Source organism: Microtus oregoni, unplaced genomic scaffold, assembly GCF_018167655.1.
Source record: "Microtus oregoni isolate MIOR12 unplaced genomic scaffold, Mior012 000053F_ref0000044, whole genome shotgun sequence".
In the NCBI taxonomy this organism is placed as follows: domain Eukaryota; kingdom Metazoa; phylum Chordata; class Mammalia; order Rodentia; family Cricetidae; genus Microtus; species Microtus oregoni.
The window spans coordinates 8,787,905-8,810,155 of record NW_024543829.1 but is presented as its reverse complement, the minus strand read 5'-3'; the positions used below and the strand labels follow the sequence as shown (position 1 = coordinate 8,810,155).

Here is a 22,251-nt window from a genome sequence, read left to right as displayed (position 1 = left end):
CCGAGTCACTACTGATGTCTCTATAGGTGGACAGTGGAGGTATTGTCTTTGCAGAAGTTTTTAATTATGCTAAGTGCAAGTTCAACAAGAACTTGCTTTGTCAAAGAAGTAGGAGAACATAGAAGATGAGCAGGTTTCAGAGCCTCAGAAGAAGGCGTGGGGAATATCTGTGTCTTTAGCGGCTGTAGGCTGAGTTCTGTAAGTGCGTTAACTAGCTGAGTATTAGGTTGTGTGTTCAAACCCAGTTTAAACTGCTTTCCTGAAGACATGCCTTGCTGTTGGTAAGCCCGGCTCACACGCGAGTCTGCTGAGGGTACAGAGTGGTGGCATACCCTTTCATTTAAGAGCACGAAGGAAGGCAATAGGGTGTCCAGCGTAACATCTGAAACTTTCATAATGTGGCTAGTTACTTCTTTAAAAGGGTTGACTTTTCTAATTGCCATTTGCAAACCAAATTTGTGGTAATTTTGTGTTTTTCTTTTTAAAGGGACCACTTGTGCGGTGGCTTAAAGTGAATTTCAGTGAGGCGTTTATTGCGTGGATTCATATAAAAGCACTAAGGGTTTTTGTTGAGTCTGTTTTAAGGTAAGAAGTTGAGAAAGTTGGAGCTGCAGAGTTGAGTGTACTTCTTTCTCATGAGTGCAGCCATGTGAAGGTGATTTGGAGCAGCCACAGAGACAGTTACGGGGCAGTGACTGTCAGGGTCACACAGCCTGTCAGGTGCATACTGTCCTTTAACAGCAGTCTCTGAAGAGAGCACACTGCTGCACTGTCTCTAGTGTGTGCTCATGTACTGTCGGGTGAGAGGAGGTGTGAGCAGTTAGTGATTCCATTGTGGGGTACACAGATGTGCTCTGTGCTTGTCTGGTTGCTATGGTATCACTTACTCAACATGGTCACTTGTTTTGTTTGATACAGTCTCTTCCTGGCTGATTTCAAACTCATTTTTAGCGTAGGCCTCCTGAGTGCCCCATCACTGCGTTGCTCCCCACAGCCTTTTGATGCAGTCTGGGAGGTGGGGTGCAGCACAACCTTGTATAGTAAGAGCTTAAGCCTGCAATTAGAATACAATACACTAATACAAAGTGCAGTGTGGTAAATACTGAACCAGTAACGACAATCACTGAGACTGACTGTATGTCATACGTTTATAAGGCGTGATTGCCCCAGCTCTGCCGGAAACCCACGGACCGTGCTGCTCCAAAGAAACCCTTAGCTCTAGCTCCATTAGAATTAGGTGTACACTGTCATTAAAAATCATTTGTATGGGTATTTTGCCTTTATGCATGTCTGTGTATCACAGTGCCTATGAAGTCCCAAAGAGTGGGCATCACATCCACTGGAACTCAGTTGGCTAAGTATGTCTTGTGTGGACATGACTTGTAATTAAGAGCAGAATGGATTATAAGGTACTCACCACGTTTGGTGTGGTGCTTCACACTTTTAATCCCTGCAGGCAGGACGCAGAGGCAGGCAGATCTCTGAATTCAAGGCCAGCCTCTGGTTTACACAGTTAATGAGACCTTATCTTTTTTTTTTTTAAAGCCAGTGTTTGTTTAAATGAAGATTTCTCAGATATTTTGCATGTAGTTTTATTTTAAGATGTAGTATAGAATTTACAATAACTAAGTGTCTTTTGAGCCTCTGTACATGCTGCTCCTATTAGACATTATTTAAAAACTTACTCGACGAAACCATGCTTCTCTTCTTTAAATTTTTTAAAATGTTTAAAGTAGGTATAGAAAGTCCCAATTTTTAATTTTAAACATATCTTCTAGCCCTGTGTTATTTTTGTATACTGGCATATTCATAGTTTACTGTGAGGTTGAAAATTAATTACATGATTGGTTTGCCTATTTTCCCTCTGCTAAAGCCCAGGCTGGCCTCAAATGTACCCAAGCCCTTGTCTTAGCCTCCTCAGCACTGAGATCACAGACGTGAGCTGCACCCCAGCGTGGCTCAGTTTTTACTGACAGATTTCTAGTGGACCCAGAGGCTTGCTTACGCGTTAGTGGCAGACTTGTAAAGGGATTGTTAACATGGTGCACGCTGTGTCCGTAGAGAGCCTTGCAGAGAAGCAGAAGGATGTTTGCTCTGAAAAGAAAATGCCTGTGTGCATTTACACTACACCACTGTGCTGCTTTAGGTATGGTTTGCCGGTGAACTTCCAGGCCATGCTCCTGCAGCCTAACAAGAAAACGGTGAAGAAACTAAGAGAAGTTTTACACGAGCTGTACAAGCACCTCGACAGCAGCGCAGCCGCCATCATCGATGTAAGTACATGGCAGCTCAGCAGACGGAAGGCAGGCACTGCTGCACGAGTGTTGGCTGAAGAGGGCGCCTCCCTCGGGGAGACGCAGCAAGTGCTTTCTTTTTATGCACTAGGTGCAGCTGTTCTTGTTTCTAGAAGCCCATCATTATCTTACTGTGTATCAGATGTTTACAGCTGCAGAAGTTCAGAAACAATCTTTGCGTCTAGTTCTTAAAAACTATAGATTGCAAAGAAAAAGAAAATAAGAAATTATTTTAATTTTGTTTGGTAGAAATAATGGAGTCAATAGATTAGCAATTTATGTTTTTATTTGTTTTGGGAGAATACACATATGCCATATGTATGTTTGTGTGTGTGTTACTTTTCCTTCTACCATGTGGGACCCAGGGTTCAAACTTAGGTAATTGGGAGGCTTGGCAGTGAGCACCCTTGCCCACTGAGTCATGTCTTTGGCTCAGATGACCATTTTGAAGGGGATGTCTTTTCTCTGAAATGGTTTAAAGTTTTATGTTTAAGTGTGTTTGGCCTGCATGCATGCCTGAACGTCACTTAGTGCTTAATTCTAAAGAGGCCAGAAGAGGGAGGCAGATCCTCTGAGCTGTGAGCAGCCCTGCGGGAGGCACCCAGGTCCTTTGGAGAAAGAGCCAGTGTTCATGCTGAGTCACTGCCCCAGCCACCCTAAACATGACAACAGTGTTTGTGTGTGTTGTTTCACCATGTTAGCAGGCCTTTATTTTATAGTTTAAATTACACATACTTTGCTGTTTTTCACGTTAGGTAGTATCTCATGTATGTATTGGAATAATGAGAAATTAGTGGTTTTGGTAAGAGAAAATGCAGGAAATGACTTGCTGTCTTTTCATAAAATCTTGGAGAAAATAAGAATTGTAAATTTTTGGTACAAACTTTGTTCTCAGTAAATTCTTTTAAGGTACAAATAGACCTGAAATCTTTAAAAACACACTTTATTTGGATACTACATTTTGTAAGCCTTATTCCCTAAACCCAAGATTTGAAAAGTTAACTTTTACAGTTTACACAGTAAAACACGGGAAAGTCCCGGTTCAGTCACAACTTTCAGCTTTGGCGCTCAGCTCAGTCTGACCTTCCTGCGCGCCTCAGACTCCACCCGTACTTAAAGAGAATGCCTAACTCAGATTAAATTAGTAAATGCGTAGCTTCAGCCCAGATGAAGGGTCCATGCAAGGTTCTGTCAGTGACTAACTGGCCTTTGTGATTTCTCCGTAGGCTCCTATGGATATTCCTGGCCTAAACCTGAGTCAGCAAGAATACTACCCCTATGTATATTACAAGATTGATTGCAACTTGCTGGAATTCAAGTAAAAATGAGCTCCTCCTAGACAGTCCTGTTCTTGTGTTGGTGTGTGCTCACAGAATTAAGTTTCGTAACCTCATGCCCTCTGCTTGCTCCTTCCCTTTTCCCTAGGTGAATTTTCTTATGTGGTCCATATCTCAACATTTGCTTTTTAAAGGAAAAGAAAATATATATATATATATATATATTGTTTCTTTTTATTGATCAGGTCTGTAAATGTGTACTGAGAATAATCAGAGTTTATTTATAAATAGAATAGCTTATTTAAAGAGGTATTTTCCTCCTTGCTATCATGGTATGCATAATTCTGTGTGTTACTGTTGTGCACAGCCTTGTTTACAGGAGAATGGTTGTAAACATACCGTTTTGTTCACTGTATTTAGTAGACATAACTGTCCAGTAGTTCCTAAGTTGTGATGTAGAGCAATGTGACATTTGGGTGTGTGTTGTATTTTCCCAACACTCTGTCAGCAGTGTTGACCCCCACAGGACAGAATAAAGAACCTGTGCATAGTGTGCTGTGTGACTTGAGAGGATGTCACTGTGGTGCGGGCTCAGGGAAGGCACAGTCTGACCCTTTCAGAGGACTGCTTTCAGGGTTTCCCTACTGCCGAGCTGTGAGCATTTGTGTCTGACTTGCATATGATTTAATTGTGCCAAATTTGAGCCAGCGCACAAATCTGAAGGTTATTTTTCCAACACATGGTGATGTTTACATTTGGACACCGGACGCCTAGTTCTCTTAATAAGAAGTGGGGCAGTTTTGAATAAAGTGAGCAAAACCACGCGCAGCAGTCGTTGTTGGTCTAAGTCTTTGTTCCCCAGCACTCATAGCTGTAAAGACACGCTCTGACCTGGCCGTCCTGCCGGGCACTGGCCTTTAACATCCCCGAAATGAGCAGCTTGGCTCAAAATCTAGGAGTTCTGAGAGTGGAGTCTGGTGGTCCAGTCCTCACTGTGTGGGAGAGCTCGTCTGCACTGTTCTTCCCTCTTAAAAAGTTAGCCTGCAAGGTCTTCGCTACTTGGGATTTTGTATTTTTGTTTCATAATTAGTTACTGACTCTAAACGTACAGATGTCTGCAAGGTAGAACACGCGAGAGATGCCCCGTCCCTCTGATTACCACCTTCAGAGGAAGTCTGTGTCCAGCATCTGTCTGTCGCCCCACTTTTCCTCCCTCCTTTCCTCTCTGCCCTTTCCCTCACCTAGAGCTTGTTTGAGTAGGCGAGGTTTATGCTCCCGCTGAGATGAGAGCGGGATTGTCCCCCTCCTGATCCTGCAGGTCTACCGAGTCTGTCACAGAACCAGTGATGGGTGTTCAGGCCATCAGAGTGTTCATTCTACTCTTGACACACCCTGTGTACATCCGGGCACTTTGACTGGCACCCTGTATGGGATTCTACATGTGCACATAGTTCAGTTTGGACACGTGCTGCCGAATTATTGTCAGGCTTCTAAATTCCAGATGAGTTAGGAGACAGGGTGTGGTTGTTGTTGAGGCAGAGTCTCTCTGTAGCTCTAGGAGGCCTGGAACTCACTGTGTAGACCAGGCTGGTCTTGAACTGAGAGCTGCCTGCTTCAGCCTCGTGCTGGGATCAAAGGCATCCACGACACCTGGCACAGGTGCAGCTTTGGTTTTTTTTTTTGTTTGTTTGTTTCCTGTTGATAAGAGAAAGCTGAGAACTGTTCTCTTTGGTGTCAGAAACTTGTGGGATGTTTCTTTCTTGCTTATTTTGCAAGTGTCTGGTGTTAATTTGTGTGTGTTTGAAGCTCTGGGACTTCGCTGTCCCTTCTGTCCGGTGAAGTGCAACAGAGGGCTGAGAGGTGGTCCTGAAGCCAGATCACTCTGCTCCTGATGGGCTCTCGGCCCCAGGCCCAGCCCCATCAGAGGTGGTAAAGGCTGTCATGATGAATAACTGACCCACACTGCAAGAGGGTGCCGAGTGTTGCCTGAAGTGAGCTTAACACATGCCTTTACCTATGGCTGGGAGCCGCTTCCCGGTGATTGATACAGGAACTTCAGGGCACACACACTGTTGGGGGAGTCTAAAGGTTAGAAATGCTTACAAGTAGGGTTTGAGTTTGTGTCTGAAACACAGTCTTAAAGCCACTTCAGTGTCATTGAGTTCAGCTGTGTTGAATTTACATTGTGGGAAAGGACTGCTCCTGCCCACTTGTCTTCCCAGGGAGTCTCCTGGGTCCCCTCCTGTGTGAAACCTGGGTAGTTGTGAGATGCCTGGAACACATGGAGACCGTTTTTACCTGTTGCTTAGATCATTCCCCAGCCCTGACAACTCCAGCTCCCAAACTTGAATCAGCCATATTTGAACCTAATGTTTCTGATTGCTGAGATCCTCCCATCCCTTTGTCTAAGACAGACAGTGGTAGAAATGAGTTTGGAAGATGGACACCTACATACTAGACTGTTGTAGAGACCGCTTGTGTGTTCTGGCTGCCCAGACTCCCGAAATAACCACACAGAAACTGTATTATTTGCAATACTGTGTGGCCAATAGCTTAAGCGTATTTCTGGCTAACTCATATCTTAAACTAACCCATCACCATTAATCTGTGTGTCTTGGCATGTCTGTCTCTTGCTGCAGCTCCATGGCTTCTCCTTGACTCCATCTTCTTTCTCCCAGCATTCATTGGTTTTGCCAAAGCAAGCCTACTGAAGCTGCTCTTAAACCAGCCCTGGGTGGAACATGTCCAGAGTGGATTTGGGAATGAGCATACATCACGTAGTGTCTATAGGGATATACTTTGTGGACATTGATTCAGTAGTGTGAACATCTCTGTCTGCTCTCCCTCCCTCCCCCTTTCCTCCCTCCCCCTTCCCTCCCTCCCTTCCCCCTCCCTCCCTCCCCCCCTCCCTCCCCACCTCTCTTTCTTTCTTCCTTTCTTGTTTTGTTTTCTTTTTTGTTTTGTGAGACAGGCTGTCCTGGAATTGGCTTTGTAGACCAGGCTGACCTCTAACAGAGATCTTCCTGTCTCTGCCTTTAAAGTGCTGGGATTAAAGGTGTGCACCATCACCACCTAGCCTACCTGCTCTCTAAATTATACTCAAGTGTTGGAAATAAAGTAGAAATTGATGTAGATATGAGAGTTTACTATCAGCTTCTTTTTCATTTAAGAAAATGTACATAAGGTTAAAAACCATATGCAAAAATATTACAGGCTGCTTACAGTGAAAACGTTTAATGCCTTTTGAAAAATATATGGTTGTTTTATTAACATCAGTGAAAGAAATCACTTCTTCATTTCTTTTTTTTTTTTTTTTTTTTTTTGGTTTTTCGAGACATTTCTTGATTAAAATCAAATGTAGTAAATCAATGAAAGATGGTTTGTTGTGGAAAGTCTGTAACAGTATTGTGTTCTGTGGAAAACACTAGTTTAGAGACCAGCACTCAGTTAAAAATTACTCAGGAGGCAGGTGGATCTCTGACCTGGTCTGTATAGAGATCTCCAGGAAAGCCAGGACTGTATAGCCGGAAGACCCCCTCCCCACTCCACCTCCAAAAAAAAAAAAAAAACAAAGACCTTAAACTATTTTAAATTATCATTTTGATATATAAACTTATTCATAGTTTATATTTTTATAATGTTAGGTCCTTTATAAACATTTGGCTGTGGAGGCTTGAGAGATGGCTCCGTAGGTAATAAGAAAGACCGTATCACATTGGAACCGTTTCATTTCCCAGAAAACCTGCCTTCATAGTGTGGTTAAGTCCAAGTTCATTATCCGAGAGGGAAGGGCTTGGAGCAAAATAGTTGTGATCAGTCAGAGCAGCCTTTTACTGTTGCGTAGCTCTGCAGAAGAGAGCCAGGGAAATGAGATTTCCTGCCAGTTACTGTGTGCTAAGATCAGCCTGTCCATGGGGCACTTAAGAAATCTAATAAAAGTGCCATTTGTTATTAAAGCCCAAGAGAGGGAGTTTACAGTCCTGTCTAGATCTGGGGAGTAGTCCACATTGGAGTTGTCAGCCCTGTCGTCAGCCTTTGTGATGTTGCCTCCAAATTCTGCCTTAGGGATCCTCAGGCCTGATTCAAAGAGTGATTGTCACCTGTCCTAGACCGTTGTGGTCAGACCAGCATCCCCACCATGTCTGGGCCACAAAGCCCTCTGAGCCCAGCCTCCCCAGGCTGGTCCAAATACAAAGGACCTTCCCATAGTGAGCCGCAAGGTCACATTTTATCTTTGATTGAGAACCCTGTTGCTGTGATTGATCCGTATGTTTATGAGATGTAAAGAAAATAAGACTTGGAAGGAATGAATGGCTTGTGTGAGAAAACCATAGAAGACAAAGAGTGGAAGAAGGAACGCTGTCATGAAGGTAAATACAGCACCTCCTAAGAGCAGGGGTCATTGTATTTTCCTGGGAACCAGGTCCTCGGTTGGCCTCAGTGGATAACCTGTGGCAATAGTTCCGTTTTCCATAACACAGATCTCCCTGTTTTCATCCTTACCCATTTTGTATTGGGATTGTACAGAGTTAATGTTTATTTGAAGCCCATAAAGTCACTTTTGCTTCCTGTAAAAGTCATGGCCATGCAGGGCTTGTGTGTTGCCACAAGAGGGCACTCTAGTGCTGCTGGAAAGTAAAGGCTTTGCTTGTCCTATGCCCACACTCAGTAGCGTTCTGATTGGGGGTATTTTATTAAATCATATTAACAGAAAAATTCCAAAAAACACCATTCTGTGTCTTAAATCTCTCGCTCTATCTATTTATCTGTCGTCTGTCTATCTATCTATCTATCATCTATCTGTCTATCTGTCTGTCTATCTGTCGTCTGTCTATTATCTGTCGTCTATCATCTATATCTATCTATCTATCTATCTATCATCTATCTATCTATCATCTATCTATCTATCATCTATCTATCTATCTATCTATCTATCTATCATCTATCTATCATCTATCTATCTATCTATCTATAGCCATTGGCTGTCGTTGCTGAGCTTGTACCATGAGCCATGCATTACTTTGGGCTCCTGGTCTAGAATTCCAGACTGAGTGGAAGAAAAAAGCTGGGGGGCGGGGTACCAGTACTTATGTGCCTCCTACGGTCAGGGATGCCACTGACCTCTTCATGTTCCTGCCACCACGCCTTCCCACCATGGTGACCCATCCCCTTTTAAACCCTGAGCGCACGTGAGCGCCTTCCCTTGAGTTGCTGTTGTCAGGTGTTTGGTCAGGTGCCTGTCCAGGAAATCCAGCCCGTAGACCCAGACTTTTTCAGATCCAGCCACACAGGTCTAGCTGAAGATACCATTGTCCAAAATAGTTGTCTGTGGTGATGCTGTAGATGGTCTGGGTTTATTGCCAGTTGCGGTGGCCCATAGCTGTTGATCCCCGAAATGCAGCTAACGTGATAGGAACAGACGTTTGACTTAATATAGTTAGTTACCCGTGGCTCGTGGCCTTATGGAGGCCATGTCTGGTACCGAGCCCTTTATCTAGTGCTGCCACATGGCCTGTGCCCGTTGCCCTTCTTCCTTCTTGAAGTCCCTATAACTAGAAGAACCAGCCTCTCTGTGCCTTGATCACCAGATGGGATTTCCCAACACTAAGAAACAGAAAGAGTGGCTCTCTGAGTCACTGACGTGCCTTGGATTGCTCCCGACAGCACTCCCTTTATCACAAAAAGCACCGCCTGCATTCTGTGCCTCCCTGTGCATGAGGATAAGTGGTTGCAGCACTAAAGACCAAAAGCTGTTTCTGGTGGGAAATATTGAATCAGCAGATTGAAAACACAGCTGTGTGCTTCTGATGGGAGCATCATTTCCTGTCAGGCAGTGCCTACTTAGCGGTTGTTTTGTGCAGGGAGGGCCCTGCACCGGCTCTCGGGAAGCATCAAGGAGATGCTTGCTCTGCACGGGTCCCTGAACTGCATTATTTGTCTACACTGAGGATTTGCGGTTTCCAGAACGCTGAGCAGGTGTGGCTGGCCTCTTGTGAGAGGCACAGAGGCCCTCCGGAAGAGGCGTCTGTCTAGGAGAGGGGTCTCGTTTCATGAGTGGGTGTGCAGGTGAGGGCCTTGTCACTTCCTCGACTGGGAACTGCCGTGCCCAGTAGCAGGTTGGGGCTGAGGCGCTAAGAGTCACCATGCATATGCAGCCTGGAGCTGCCGTCTGGCCCTTTGTACCTGCTATGTGGACATTAGGGACATACCCCCGTCCCTGGGGCTGCCATCTGGCCCTTTGTACCTGCTATGTGGGACATTAGGTTATAGACAATTGTTAGCCTCCATTTGTGGCTGCTGGGAACCGAACCAGGTCTTCTGCAAGAAAAAGTGCCCATAAGCACTGACTGAGCCAGCAATCTCCTCAGCAAACTTTATGTCTCAGTTCTTTTTCCATTGCTGTGATAAAATACCACAAGCAAGACAACTTACAAAAGGAAGGATTTATTTTCATTTAGCTTTTTAAGATTTATTTGTTTTATGTATATGGTGCTCTATCTGCATGTACTATTGCACACCAGAAGAGGGCATCCAATCCCATTAGAGATGGTGGGGAACCCCCACTTGTTTGCTGGGAATTGAACTCAGGACCTCCGAAAGAGAGGGCTGCTCTTAGCCACTGAGCCATCTCTCCATCCCTGGAAAGGTCTATTGAACTAACAGTTCCAGAGGGTTAGAGTCCACGCTTCATGATGGGAAGCGTGGCAGCAAACACCCGCACAATAGCAAGAACAGCTGAGAACACACATCTCAAAATGCAAACAGGAGACAGCAAATTTGAAATGGTGCAAGTCTTCAAGCTCTCCAAACCCACCCACCTATGTCCTCCAGCAAGGCCACACCTCCTCGGCCTGTCTGCCCAGACAGGGCCACCATCTGGGAACCAAGTATTCAAATGCCTAAGAATAGGGGGCGGGAGCATCACATTCAAACCAACACACTTTATTACCAATGTTTAGTAACTGTTCAGTCATTTCAAGTAGTCACTGGCTCTGTAGCCCCCGTAGTCATACAGTACTCTCAATAACAGCCAGCATAGGACCACAGGCGGCTTTCTGTTTGCTTGTTTCATGACAGGAGGTGATACTGTCTGTCTGACTTTTTTCTGTTCTTTTTCAAGACAGGGTCTGATCTCTCTTTGTAGCCCTGGCTGTCTGGAGTTCACTCTGTAGACCAAGATGGCCTCAAACTCCCAGAGATCCTCCTGCTTCTGCCTCTCGAGTGCTAGGATTAAAGACGTGCCCCACCCCTCCCCGTGAGATTAATTTTTTGACAGTTCTGTGGGGAAGAGACTGACACTGTCTGTCTTTGGGATTTTTCCAGTGTGTTTATGTTTCTCGCCTCCACTTTCTCCAGTGGGAAGAGCTGTCTTTGCTCTAAACTGTCCCAGCACTGTGCTGAGACGAGAATTAATGACTACTACCTACTCCCCTGAAAGACTACTTACAGAAACTCCATCCTTGCTCGGCTCTTACTGTGCAAACAAGGCATTTACTCAGACAGCAGTGCAGAATCCTCACCTTCTTCCAGGAGCAGGGCAGATTCTAAGGTGAGACGGGGCCCTTGAAAACCTGGATTGAGAGCCCGAAAAGTGTTAGCTGTCCTTTGGAGTCTGAGCCTGTGTAATTAGGGCTACCCTGAAAGGAAATGTAAGATTCTCTGTAGCCAGATTCCGGCTGGCCTTGAGCCCTCCCGTCAGTTCCAGCTCTCATCTCCACAGCCAGGCTCACAGCTCCAGTGGCTTCTGACCACCAGAGTTAGTTCCTGAGGTCGCCGTATGGTGCAGGGTGCTGTCCACACCCCTTCACTATCCCTCACTGGAAGGGAGTAGGCAGCAAGATGTATTTGTCTGGCTTCTTTTTAAAAATGTCAGTGATTATGTGTCTTACGTTTGTTTGTTTCCTAGCTACCTGATACCAACCCCCATCCTGTACTTTGTAATTTATGTGATGAAAATTATACTATATTCTTTTATCTTGCTTCCTTTCTAGCTAATCTGATTTTCTGTTCCTCCTCCTCTTCTTTTTTTACTATAATCTAAAGAAATCCCTGTGGCTGTGTTTTTAAGGCAGGTTGGGGGGGGGGGGGATGATGGACCAAGGATGAGGCTGTGGTACCATGCCTGGCTTATGCTGTGCTGGCGTTTGAACCCAGGACTTCATGGATGGTCAGCAAGCATGCTCCCATCTGAGCTGTATCTCCAGTTATACTTTGCTGTGGTCTTTTTTTCTTTGCCTTTTTCATCTGAGAACCGTTTTCCCAGCCAACTCTTCAGGGGCTTCCCTGTGGGGACGAGGGGAAGACATCTTTGTCCTTGAGAAGAGCAGTAAAACAGCATACGAGGGTTAGTGGAGACAGCATAAAGCGGGGCAGGGGATGCCTGTCAGGGTTTGTTTGTTTTTTCTTTTTCTTTTTTCTTTTTTTTTTTTTAAATCTCGTGCAGGGTGTTTTACCTGCATGTGTATGGTGTACATGCAGTGACCGTGGAGGCCAGAAGAGGGCGTATGACCAAATGGGACTGAAGTCAGAGTCCTAAACTGTCATGTGGGTGCTGGGACTCAAACCTAGAACCTCTGCCAGGGCAGCCAGTGCTCCTCACCCCTGAGCCGTCTGTCCCGCTTTCAAGGTGTGAGCACCTAGGAGGAGAGGTGAGGCAAAGGAGCCAAGAAAGGGGACAGTAGGGAAACCTGGAGCAGGAACTCCCACTCTGCGACAGGAATAGAAATAGTTGGCACTGGTGTGGCTGCATGGAGGAGCAGGGGCAGGCAGATGCCAGAGGGTCCTGCCTCAGACAACAGGAACTTAGGGAAACACTTTTAGGGTGATTTCCTTTGGACCCCAGCTGGCGGAAGTCTGTGGGTGCCATCAGCACCTGCTCATGAGCATTCTGTGCAGCATGCTAGCGTATGTGACGCTCACGAGAAAGAATTTGTAGGAACCCCTGGAATTCTCCTCCTCCTTCCTCCTCCTCCTCCTCTTCCCCCTCCTCCTTTTTCTTCCCCCACCCTTGGAACTCACCTGTAGACCAGGCTGGCCTTGAACTCAAAAATCCTCCTACCTCTGCCCTTCCCAGTGCGGGAATTAAAAGTGTGTGCCATCACCGCCCAGCTAGCAAAATGATTTAAAAAAAATCTTTTTACTTCATTTAAATTTTAATTTTTAGTCAGTAGGATTTGCATTTTAGGAAATAGATTTTTTATAATCTAAACTCATGTTTTTTAGAATATTTTTTAATTTTTGAGATTATAATTAAAAAACTCTCCCATAATTTTTAAGCCTCATTTGAAACTGGGATCTTCCTCATTTGTTTCCAGCCCCTGGTATTTTCCTTTCCTCAAATGCAGCAGTGTTGAGTAAGTGCTGAATATACCATATGCACACACTCAGCCACTGCAGATAGAAGGAAACCAAAACGGGCACTAAACCTTGTCAAAATGGTATTAATTGGCATTAAAATAGTAAATCCAGACACTGTGGTGCACACCTGTAATCCCTTGGGGGACTGAGGCAGAAGGATTTTGTTTGAGGCCAGCTTGGACTACACCAAAATGAGAGCTGTCATGTGGTGGATGCTTGTCTGGCATGGGGGGTGCTGGGGTGGGAGTGGTGAGTGTGTGTGTGTGTGAGTGTGTGTGTGTGTGTGTGAGTGTGTGCGTGCGTGTGTGAGTGTGTGCGTGCATGTGTGTGTGTGCACGTGCACACGTGTGCATGTGTGTACGCACACTCATAGAACCAGAGCTACATTTTGTTTGTCACCTGATCTAGCCTCAAAAAATTCTGGGCTGATAGGAGTCAAGGACACCCATCCTCACCCTGTCTTCAGCCAGTGGCCATAGAGTTGGTAATTGTACCATGTCAGTCTGTCTTTCACTGTCTGTGGTGTGGTGTTCTGGTTAGAGGTGCCCACCAGCTCGCTGCTCATCAACCATACACGGAACCATGATTTCCTGAACAGAAGCCTGAGCACAAAGATCCTCACATGGAAGGGGCATCTGCTGGGTGCCTACTATGTGCTGGGTGCCCACTGTGTTGTGTGCCCACTCTGTGCTGGGTGCCCACTGTCTGTTGGCCCTTGTCAGCTACAGGAGATACAAAGAAAATAAAAGCAATTCTGACTCTGGAGACATCCCTGCCCTTTTCTTTAGCAATATAAGAAGGTTGAAAATATGGCTCTTCCTTCAGCTCAGCCCTGTGGAGCCTTTCCTTGTACATGAAAAATGTCTGTGTCCTGGTCCATCCAGAGGAGAGGGAAGGTAGACGCTCAGGTTAGGGATACTGGTGATCATCTAGACAACAGAACATCTCAGAGAGGACAGCAGGGGGTTCCAGGTCACAGATGTCGAGGGGAGGAAGCTCCGCCCTTCCACCTCCTCTGTTTGTGTAGGAGTGCAGGTCTGAGCTCGGCAAACCCATCTGAGCAGACCCATCTCTGCCCCGCCCTTGCCAACGCCCTGGGCCTAGGTCCAATCCCTTTGCCGGTTGTAAGTAGACTTGACTTTGAAGGATGGAGGCTGGGCGTGGTTCCCAGGCGTGAACTTTTCCAGAGAAGGGTGGAGAGGAAAGGGGCTCTCTGTCATGGATAACTGTGTTTCTACCCAGGTGCCACAAGTCCTCTGACACTCCCAGCACAGAGGTCATCCCCCGGTGGGAGGATAGAGCCTCCTCCAAAGGCATGTCCTGTTCTCCACAGGCTCTTAACCCTGGAGAGGCAGGTGTTCTCATGTTCCTAGTGCTGGTGTGCTTAGTGGATGCAGTAACCAACCCACCTGAGCCTCGTCAGGGATCCTTCGAGAAGGCTCAGGAGTTTGCAGATGGAATGAATCAAGCACCCAGACTCCACCACACCAAACTAAAAGCATCAAAACCCATAGGTCAGGCTTTTCAACGGTAGGGGGCTCTGTTCACCCGTATGATAAAGGGGAATTTTTTTTTTTTCCACTACAGACTTTCTATGGTACCTTGATTTTTAAAATTGCTTAGGGATAGAATAGCACATATTAAGTTTAACAGATATTTAAGTAATAACTAAACTTTAAATTATGCTTGGAAAAATAAAACTACCTAAGGCTGGTAGTGCATACATACATACATACAAGAGGCTCTGGCTTCAGACCCAGTACACCCCTACACAAAAGCCATTACAGAAAATTCTTAAAACGTGAGATCAAATCTGCCGCTTGCAGTGTCTGACCCATGCCAGCCACGTGGCCGAGGTAATTATCATAAATTCACGGTAGCAGCTCCAGCGTTTGCAGATGGTTTGCTAAGTGTCACCCTGAGCTTCCTTCACCATCTCATTCAATCTTCAGAGCAGCCCTGTGGTGATCATGGTGGCAGGAAATTGAGGACGGAGGCAGTCACACCAGTCCTCTGCCGTCTGCCTGGCTCCAAAGTTGAGTCCTTAACCACCGGCCCTACCATCCCCACCGTGTGGCAAATTACTTTTCCTTCTGGACGCTCAACGGTGGCCTGGAAAGCAGCCAAGCCTTCCTGGGGAAACTCTCATTTAGAACTTGGAAGAGTAGGGAGCGATGATTACTCGTGATCTGAAAAAAAGTTGGGGGCAGGAGGGAGCATTATAGTTTGTGCTGAAGTCTGGGGGAGCACTATAGTTTGTGCTGAAGTCTGGGGGAGCACTCTAGCTTGTGCTGAAGTCTGGGGGAGCACTATAGTTTGTGCTGAAGTCTGGGAGAACACTATAGTTTGTGCTGAAGTCTGGGGGAGCACTATAGTTTGTGCTGAAGTCTTCGGGGAGCACTCTAGCTTGTGCTGAAGTCTGCGGGGAGCACACTAGATTGTTGTGAAGTCTGGGGGAGCACTCTAGCTTGTGCTGAAGTCTGCGGGAGCACTATAGTTTGTGCTGAAGTCTGCGGGAGCACTTTAGCTTGTGCTGAAGTCTGCGGGAGCACTGTAGCTTGTTCCGAAGTCTGCAGTTGAATGCAAGGCCACCAAGCCATTTCAGCCACAGCTGTTTTACCATTGACGGCATTTTGGGGAGATGTTCTTACTTTCAGGCCCAAGAGCCTTATTCTCTCTTTGTCAGTTCAGAGCAAGGCCAGGCAGAAGGAAACTTAGATTCTTTGCTTAGCTGAGGGTCAAATCTTTAGCTTTCTAGAATCTCTTGGGAAGTAGAGATATTTGTGAGGCCTCCCCAGAACTCAGGTTGGATGGGTCAAGTGTTGCACAGGAGGACAGCAGCATATGGTCCGGGCATCGCAAAGGGAAGGTTTTCTGTGGAGGATGTCAGCATTTCCCTCTGAGAGAAGCTTGGTGTGCCACCCAGGGAGGGCGGCTCTGCACGGGGATATTTTTGAGACTGATGCAGAATCCTCAGCAGTGACGTTGCCGTGACTCAGCCCGTGGGTGGAAGTGATTGAAATAATGATGGGATCAGCATCTCCCTCCTCCCACAATGTCACATATCACCGAATGCGTGCTCGCGGGCCCGGGACCACTGACTCAGCGAGTCTGCACGGTGTTAAAGAGGATTCGGGGAGCACAGGTGGGCCACGGGCTGCCCCTCTAAACCACTCGAACCATTTAGCATGTGGGGAGCAATGTTTTTCTCGTCCTCAGAAACAAGCACAGAAAAACAAGGGTGGAAAAAGGTCACCTTGTCCATCCTCCAGTTTTAAAGCAGCCCCCTAGGAGTTAAGTGCAGCGTAATTAAAGCCAGCATTATCAGGAAGAGGCCACTTGAGTTAATTAGGAAGGGAAGCCACCCAATTGCAGTTAAAAACATGTAGAAATTGGTAGTATTTCTGAGAGCAAGAAGCTGCAGGGGCTGAGTAGAGCCATTTACAGACGTCTGTTCCGACGGAACAACGGGAGAATCAGTTCAGCTAAGGAGTGCAGGTCACCGCCCTGCTTGGAGCTAATGAGACCAAAACAGTGCCTGTCACCAAGGCAGTCTTGTGTCCTCCCTAAGCCCCGTGCCTTCAGAGGTAAGGGGTCAGTTGAGGACTCTCCTGGGGCCTGTGAAGGATCGCAGTGACCCCAGCAACAGCTAGCGTGGGAGGAAGTGAAGGGTGGCTTCCTAGGAGCTGCCTCCTCATGCATAAACATGAGTTTGAGGTAGGACAGAGATGCCAAGCACGGCCTCAGTGCACCTTATGACCTGGAAGCTGCCATGGTCAGAGGCTTCAGCTCCACACCCCACCCGTGTCAGTCTGAGGCTCCTGGTGCAGGCCTGAGCCCAGAGGTTTGCTTTATGAGTATTGTATTGGGCAGCATTCATACGCTGGGGGCATGGCTCGGTGTGCTTGAGGCCCTGGATTCTACCCCCAGAACCACCATGCAGTGAACGAACAAACCACTGTTGACTGTTGTTGTAATAGGAGCAGCGGGGCTGCATCCCCAGCACCCTGGCCGCCTGGCTAGCTTATGCTCCGAAATAACAACACACAAACTGTATTCTTTTAAACACTGCTTGGCCCATTTCTATCTAGCCTCTTCTAGGCTAATTCTCGCACCTGGACTAGCCCACGAGGTGGCTTACCAGGGAGATTCTAGCCTACGTCCATCCTGGTTGGAGCTTCATTGCACGTGCCTCAGAGAGCAGAGCTATCCCCACGTCCACCCAAGAGAGGGGAGCATGGTGTCTCTGCTCCAGAGAGCAGAGCTGTCAAGTCTGAGCTCACTTCCTCTTCCTCCCAGCATTCTATTCTGTTTACTCCTCCCACCTATGTTTTAACCTATGAGGGCCAAGCAGTTTCTTTATTGCTTAACCAATGAAATCCACAGATTGATATATGACACTCCCACATCAGACTGTAAGGACACATAAGGTCTGGATCTTGCTGAAAACAAGCCCTGGGTGTAGTGGCCGAGATCTGTGACACCAGCATGTGGGAGGCTGGCAAGGGCCCCCAAGGTCCAGGCCAGAGAGCCAGACTTCTCTCCCCTTTCCCTTTCCCTTCTGTCTCTCTGAGCACTCACTTTAGGAAACCCGAAGCTGTAAATTCCTGCTTCTTAGCAACGTACATAAATCCTCTTGGAGAGTCCACTTCCATTGTTTGCTCTGTGACCTGGTAATGAGGCCAGGAAACGGTGTCAGGTCCCTTGGGGATAACACACAATTGTGAGCGGCCCAACATGGGTGCTGGGCATCAAAGCTAGGTCCTCTGAAGAGCAGCCAGTGCTCTTAATGGCTGAGCACCTCTGCTGTTCCACATTCCTGTAGTAATCATGCAAAAAAAAATCTGTCTGTCTTCCCAGATGGCTTTTGCTCACTATGCATCCCAGGCTGGTCTTGCCCTCATGGTCCTTTTGCCTCCACTTCCATTTTATAGCTACGTGTCACCATGCCTACCTTAATTTTCTTTTCTAGACAGTGCCTCACTATGTATTACTGGCTGAAACTCCTTCGTAAACCAGGCTGGCCTCACACTCACAGAGATCTTCCTGCCTCTGCCTTCTGAGCGCTGGGATTAGAGGTGTGTGCCACCGTACCCCACACTTGCTATGTTCTTTTTTTTTTTTTTTTTTGGATTTTGAGACAGGGTTTCTCCATAGCTCTTGGTTCCTGTCCTGGAACTAGCTCTTGTAGACCAGGCTGGCCTCGAACTCACAGAGATCCGCCTTCCTCTGCTTCCCAAGTGCTGGGATTAAAGGCGTGTGCCACCACCGCCCAGCTTGCTTTGTTCTTAAAAGTCCAGTCTGCTCCACTCTTGGGTGTGTGTGTGCAGCAGGAGGTCGCGATCATGTGTCCTCAGAAGGTTGTTGAGGTCATGCTCACAGCAGTTCGTTCCTGGTAGCGCAAACCTGGAAACAACCCCAGCACGCTCACTGAGAGGAGACTGGATGAATGAATTGTACATCCACATAACAGAATACTGCTCCATCATTGAAACAAGTCAGCAACATGTGAGATCGCATTGGTAACTCTCAAAAACAGTGTGTTGCTCTAAAGAAGCCAGACACAAAGACTACACACTGTGATCTATAATGGCAAATTAATCTCCAGTAGAGGAAGTGCTTGATGGCCAGCTGCCTGCAACGGGAACAGGGAGGGGCCTTTACAAGGTGCAGGTACGCTCTATGTTTGTGTTGCACGTGTGTAGGTGTGCAGAGGCCAGAGGTCAACCCAGAGTGTTGTGCCTCAGTCGGTTACCTACCTTGTTTTGTTTGCTTAATGTTTTAAGAAATTTATTTTATGTGTGTGGATGTTTTGCCTACATGGAGGTATGTGAATAACTGGGGCCCAAAGAGCTCAAAAAAGAGTGTCAGATCCCATCCAACTGGAGTTGCAGGTGACTGTGAGCCACCATGTGGGTGCTGGGCATTGAGGCTGCGCCCTCTGCAAGAGCAACAATTGCTTTACACCACTGAGCCATCTCTCCAGCTCCTATTGTTTATTTCTTGAGACAAAACCTGAAGGTCATAGCATATGCTGGGCTAATTGGCCTCTCCATCCTGGGGTTATAAGCACGGCCACCATACCCAGCTTTTTAGTGTGGGTTCTGGGGACCAGACTCGGGTCCTTGGGTGTGCAGGCAGTTCATTGACTGAACTAGCCCTGCTCCCATCTTTATGGCCTGTCTTGATTGGTAGAGTGGAGAGCGCATTGTGTGTATGGAGAGTGGTTGGAAGGTATTAGCCATGTAGAGCGAAGTTAAGCTTGAACTGTGCACAGAACTGGACATCTTTGTCCATCCGTAGTGCCACGCTGGAAGACCTTGGGCCAGGTACCTTCTCAGCCATGGACATTTAGTTCTTGGCATTCTGGAGTCTGGAGCCCAATAAGGTGCCAGCATGCCAGGGTCCGGTGAAGGGTCTTTTGACAACTTTCCTCTGTATCCTTACTGATGAAGGCAGGGGTGGGAGGGCAGCAAGTCTCTGGGCTCTTTTATCAAGGTGTGGGTACTATTCACGAGGACTCTGCCGTGTGACCTAATCACATCCAATGACCCCACCTTCACCATGGGGCTTAGGTTTTGGTGGGAAACCGAAATACTCCGAAATACTCAGTCTCCAGCAGTGGGTATAACTGATTGACTATAAAGTTGACTATGAAGTAGACTTAAGTAAAGTTTATTCTAAAGAGTAATAACACATTTTCCTTTAACAAATCTTGAAAGAAAAAAAAATGCGTTTTTGTTCTCCGAGGTGAGGTCTGGTTCACATGGTGGCATCAGGACAGATGCTCCAGCGTGTGGGGGGTATACCCAGAGCAGAGCTCGCCCCAGGGTCACCCCTAGTCCATCCCTGGTCTTTGTGAAAATGCAGGCAGAGGTTGGTTCACGAGAAGCACAGCAATCGCCGGCTTCACCCAGCTCCCCGGGGAAGGCCTTCGCTCTCAGAGTCATGTGCAGCCCACAGTCATGGGTCTGCGTGAATCACGATCATCTGTCTGCAGGGCGGAAACTCCGTGATTCACTCATGTCAAAGCTGATGGAAATATTAAGGGGTCTCTTCCTCAGGGGGAAAATAGAAAACCCTGTCTTTAAATGTGTCATTTCTTTGAAGAGATGCCACATCAGCTCACTGTGGAAGCGTTGATTCGCTTGGAAGAAATGCTTGTCAGGGTTTTGTATTTGGTTAAGGACAAAAAAGTTCTTCTTGGCAAAGACAGCGAGGGCTTAGGAAAAGCAGCAGATTCTTGTCAGTGTTTGTGAAGTGCGGAGAAAAACCTGCTTCTTTTCTGGCGCAAGAGCCCCGGTTCCTGATTCTAAGGTTGGTGGAAGGGTTGTATTTACGACCAGCTGGGCAGAGGCTAGTTCACTCACCTCCAACATAGGACAGGCAGGGCTAAAGAACCTGAATTATCGTTCATGTAATTAAGGAGTCCAAAGTTGGTAGATATCAGGATGGGATCTAAGAGAGGTATTGAAAGAGGGTTGTGCACATTGGTCAGATACCCATTCCCTCGAAGGGGAGAGGGGAGATAGTGCACCAGCCTGCTGTATTCAGCCCAGAAATCCTGCCTGCCAGAAGGCTTAGCATGTCCTCTTGTCACTCCTGAAGTGGAGGAATCTGGGAAGAGGAAAGGTTCAGTGTTCAGTCTTCACCCAGATGTAGAGAACGCAAGATGAGAATGCCTCACTGATAAAAGGTACCAAGTCGTGTGACTAAAACAAACAAGAATTGTGGGTTAATGTAGGATGTAAAGGTTAATAAGAAGCCTGAACTAATAGGCTTACCAGTTTATGATTAATGTAGACCTCTGTGTGTTTCTTTGGGACTGAACGGCTGTCGGATGGGCAGAACAGAAATGGCAGTCAGCATTTTCAGAGGCAATGGGGTTGGTCTTCATGCCTTCCCAGCCCTCTGTGAGGGAAGTGGTCACCACCTATTCTGAGGAAGGCACTAGAGCATAAGAGAGGGAGGTGTCCCAGCCTTCTCATCAGGGGGCCTGGTGTCGGAGGCGTCCCCCCCTCCCCCCCCCCCGAGGAGAAGCTCTTCTGTTCTTTTAGAAACACTGTGGCTGGCACTATGGGACCACAAATTGCCCTCTGACCTCCACAAGTACACCTCTGGCTTGAGTGTAACACACACATACACACACACACACACACACACAGAGAGAGAGAGAGAGAGAGAGAGAGAGAGAGAGAGAGACAAAGAGAGACAGAGAGAGACAGAGAGACAGAGAACATTCTGTAAAGTTGTGAAGGTGGAACCTAAGTTGTATGGAGACCTCAGGCTGTTGGCGAGGGCAGGACCATGGGACATCCTCCAAGGGCAGACAGGCATGAAGAGCCAGCTCAGGAGATGGGACAACAGAGCCGGAGAGCCTTTGGTGCCCAGACACTTGCTCATTATTATTGTTAGAAATACAGCAAAATCATTTTCAGCCGATGCAGAAACTAGCTTCACCTTCTCAGGCTGTCAGTTCAGGCACAACTGGCTAAGCTTGCAGGGAGTAGTTCGGTGTACCGAGTAAGGGTGGTGCATGGCTTTTGTGTATCCGATGATTGACAGCTATCCCCACTCCCTCCCTGTGGGGAAGGGTTTCATTCCCTTTAACTGTTTCAGATACCCCAATATTATGTGTATCACCATGCTCCAAAGTACCTTCCTAACCCTACAATTTCCTTGACCGGTGTAACGCTTGAAGATAGTTTAAGAAAATGCATGTTAACCCAAGTCATATGGTTCGATAAATGGCAATGGTAAGACTATCATATCACATTGCATTTTCCAGAAAATTGCCATAATGTTTTTCTCTCCAGACACGTTCTTTCAGAACCTTGCTGTTCTCTCATCAAGAGGTGGAGCCTCCATCCCCGCCCTGTAAGCCTAGTTGGAGGGAAGGGATGCTGGTGCTCATGAAAGATGGTGGTCCTGCCTGTCATCCCTCCTTCCCCGCCAGCCCTGCCATCAGTCAGCAGGGGCTTTCCAGGCTGAGTGTGAGTCTCAGCTATGAACTTTTGGGTAGCTCTTTCTCTGGTCATCATGTGGGTACAACTTTGAGAAGGGGGAGGGGAGAGGGAAGGCGGTATTGAAAGAGAGCCACATAGCACTAGGCAATAGTGCATTGCTATTATTATTTGAGACCACCAAGTTTGGAACCAACTTGCTATGCAATAACAGTGAAGATGATGTATGTGTGTGTGTATATTTATGTATACACACACACATACACTTAAATGCTTTGTGGAGATTGCCTCATTTAATTTTGATTACCTCATAAGCATCTGTACTCACTATAAGAGAAGTAATCTCTCCAGGGTCATATG

At 46.9% G+C, this 22,251-nt stretch overlaps 1 protein-coding gene across 2 annotated transcripts in view; it reads left to right on the top strand.

The window, feature by feature from the left end:
- Positions 1–3,632, top strand: part of Atp6v1c1 (ATPase H+ transporting V1 subunit C1) — a 29,044-nt gene extending 25,412 nt beyond the window's left edge. For both annotated transcript variants that reach the window (XM_041637587.1, XM_041637588.1), the window contains exons 11-13: positions 488–585; positions 2,147–2,273; positions 3,521–3,632. In XM_041637587.1, coding sequence (XP_041493521.1) covers positions 488–585; positions 2,147–2,273; positions 3,521–3,616 — 321 coding nt within the window. In that variant the 3' untranslated portion in view covers positions 3,617–3,632. The remainder of the gene's footprint in view (positions 1–487; positions 586–2,146; positions 2,274–3,520) is intronic.
- The last annotated feature ends 18,619 nt before the right edge of the window (positions 3,633–22,251 follow it).